This window comes from Sinocyclocheilus grahami, unplaced genomic scaffold (assembly GCF_001515645.1).
Source record: "Sinocyclocheilus grahami isolate Dianchi unplaced genomic scaffold, SAMN03320097.WGS_v1.1 scaffold84.1, whole genome shotgun sequence".
NCBI classification, from domain to species: domain Eukaryota; kingdom Metazoa; phylum Chordata; class Actinopteri; order Cypriniformes; family Cyprinidae; genus Sinocyclocheilus; species Sinocyclocheilus grahami.
In genome coordinates, this window is record NW_015505263.1 from 1,811,226 (window position 1) to 1,812,995 (window position 1,770).

Sequence of the window (1,770 nt, forward strand, 5' to 3'; positions counted from 1 at the left end):
GACAGACAGACAGACAGACAGACAGACAGACAGACAGACAGACAGACAGACAGACAGACAGACAGACAGACAGACAGACAGACAGATAGACAGATAGACAGATAGACAGATAGATAGATAGATAGATAGATAGATAGATAGGTAGATAGATAGATAGATAGATAGATAGATAGATAGATAGATAGATAGATAGATAGATGCAGTAAAATTCATATCACAAAGGCTGATTCCAAAATGTAGATGTGCAAAGCCACTTTTTATTCATCGACCTGTTTGAGAATATCGACAAATTAGTAGAAGACAGCAATTCAAGTTTTAATTGGTTTGGCCAATGCCACTGCAGAGATCTATTCTAGTAACTAAACCCAAAGCAGGACTATCAGAGTGTGAAAGTGTGAAAGTTAGCATTGATTTCTGAAGCTCTCACCTGCATTAGACTCCTCATCTCATTTTTAAGCCGCCCCAGATCCTGCAGCATCTCATTGGCTCTTTGCACAGCCGAGCTGGAAGATGCCACACATATATGTTCTGCCTGGTTCTCCTGTTCATTTGGTGGTTTCATGAAAGCTGGCTCTTCTGGTTGTACACTTCCAGTAAAAGCAACAGATGCTTTAGGTGGCGTCTGGCTTTTCCTGAAAAATAAAGACAGCGAAAGATCAAATTCATTCATACATAAAGTCAAATTCAGTATAATTTTTCAGCAAGCTTGATCAAACTGGGATGAAACATACAAATCAAATGTGTGTGAATCATTTATTTAATTGTTCTTATTTAATAATAAATAAATAAATAGTTTTTCATGTGTTTCATGAATGATGTCACATTGCTTTGTGTAAAAATATTGTTACATAAATTGACACAAATTGCAACAATTTATGATTTTTTTCAAACCAAGTTTCATTTTGCCTGTTTCAAAAGTGGCTGATGTTAAAGCCAATAATAAAATGAACTAATATAAAATTAAACAAACCACAAATTTGCTGAGAATTAATGATCCTCGTTATTAGAATGAATGTTTATTTAACACAATATTTAATATTTTTATTACTAAAAAAAGTGAAAAATCATGCATCCTACCATAGCGTGCAAGAACATTCAGTAAATGCAAGTTACAAAAATTTGCCACAAAATTAAATTATTATTCAGGTGTGTAAGGTGTATTCCTTTACTGTTTACAAAAGTTTTACTTAAAATAAATTCAAACATGCTTGGAAAGTTCACTAAATATTTAAAAATGAAAAAACAAAAAAATTATTGTGCATTATCTGTTGACCATCAGTATATTTGGGATCTGAATCTGACACAAGGTAACAATTAGATATCAGGTGATTATCTCAAAATTCTGCATTTGTCAACCTATCGCTTAAGGATTCAGTGTACTTAAACTGCACTGTGCATTACCATATGGAGTTCAGCTAAAGGACACTGAGGTCGTCTACCAGTGATGTTCACCTTATTCATCCGATGAGGATGAGCACGCACCCTGAAATGCTGCCGGAGGACATCCGTTAATGTGCCCTCTGCGTGCACTCCCTGCTGTCTGTCTGAACAGCTCAGTGTTAACACCACATTTCACATGAGCAGAATCAGGCGTAAAACCCGAATCAGCTCAGATTGAAGTTGAAATATGTATTTATACTGGCACGTCAGTATGCTGTAATGAAGGGGCCTGAGGGTCCTCAGCTGAAGGGGTTTATCGAGTTCCATCCAAGGGCTTTTAGTCTGGACTGTTTTCACAGTCTTGGGTTGCCAGCTCATCTAACGTTACTG

The 1,770-nt window shown here is 36.3% G+C and overlaps 1 protein-coding gene across 1 annotated transcript in view; it reads right to left on the reverse strand.

Moving 5' to 3' along the window:
• The window catches only part of LOC107586647 (protein TALPID3), an 89,618-nt gene extending 88,113 nt beyond the window's left edge, over window positions 1-1,505 (reverse strand). Inside the window, exons 1-2 of the mRNA XM_016274101.1 lie at window positions 1,483-1,505; window positions 428-632 (exon numbers count right to left, since the gene is read on the reverse strand). Of these exons, the coding sequence (XP_016129587.1) occupies window positions 428-632; window positions 1,483-1,505 (228 nt within the window). The remainder of the gene's footprint in view (window positions 1-427; window positions 633-1,482) is intronic.
• Between the last annotated feature and the right edge of the window lie 265 nt (window positions 1,506-1,770).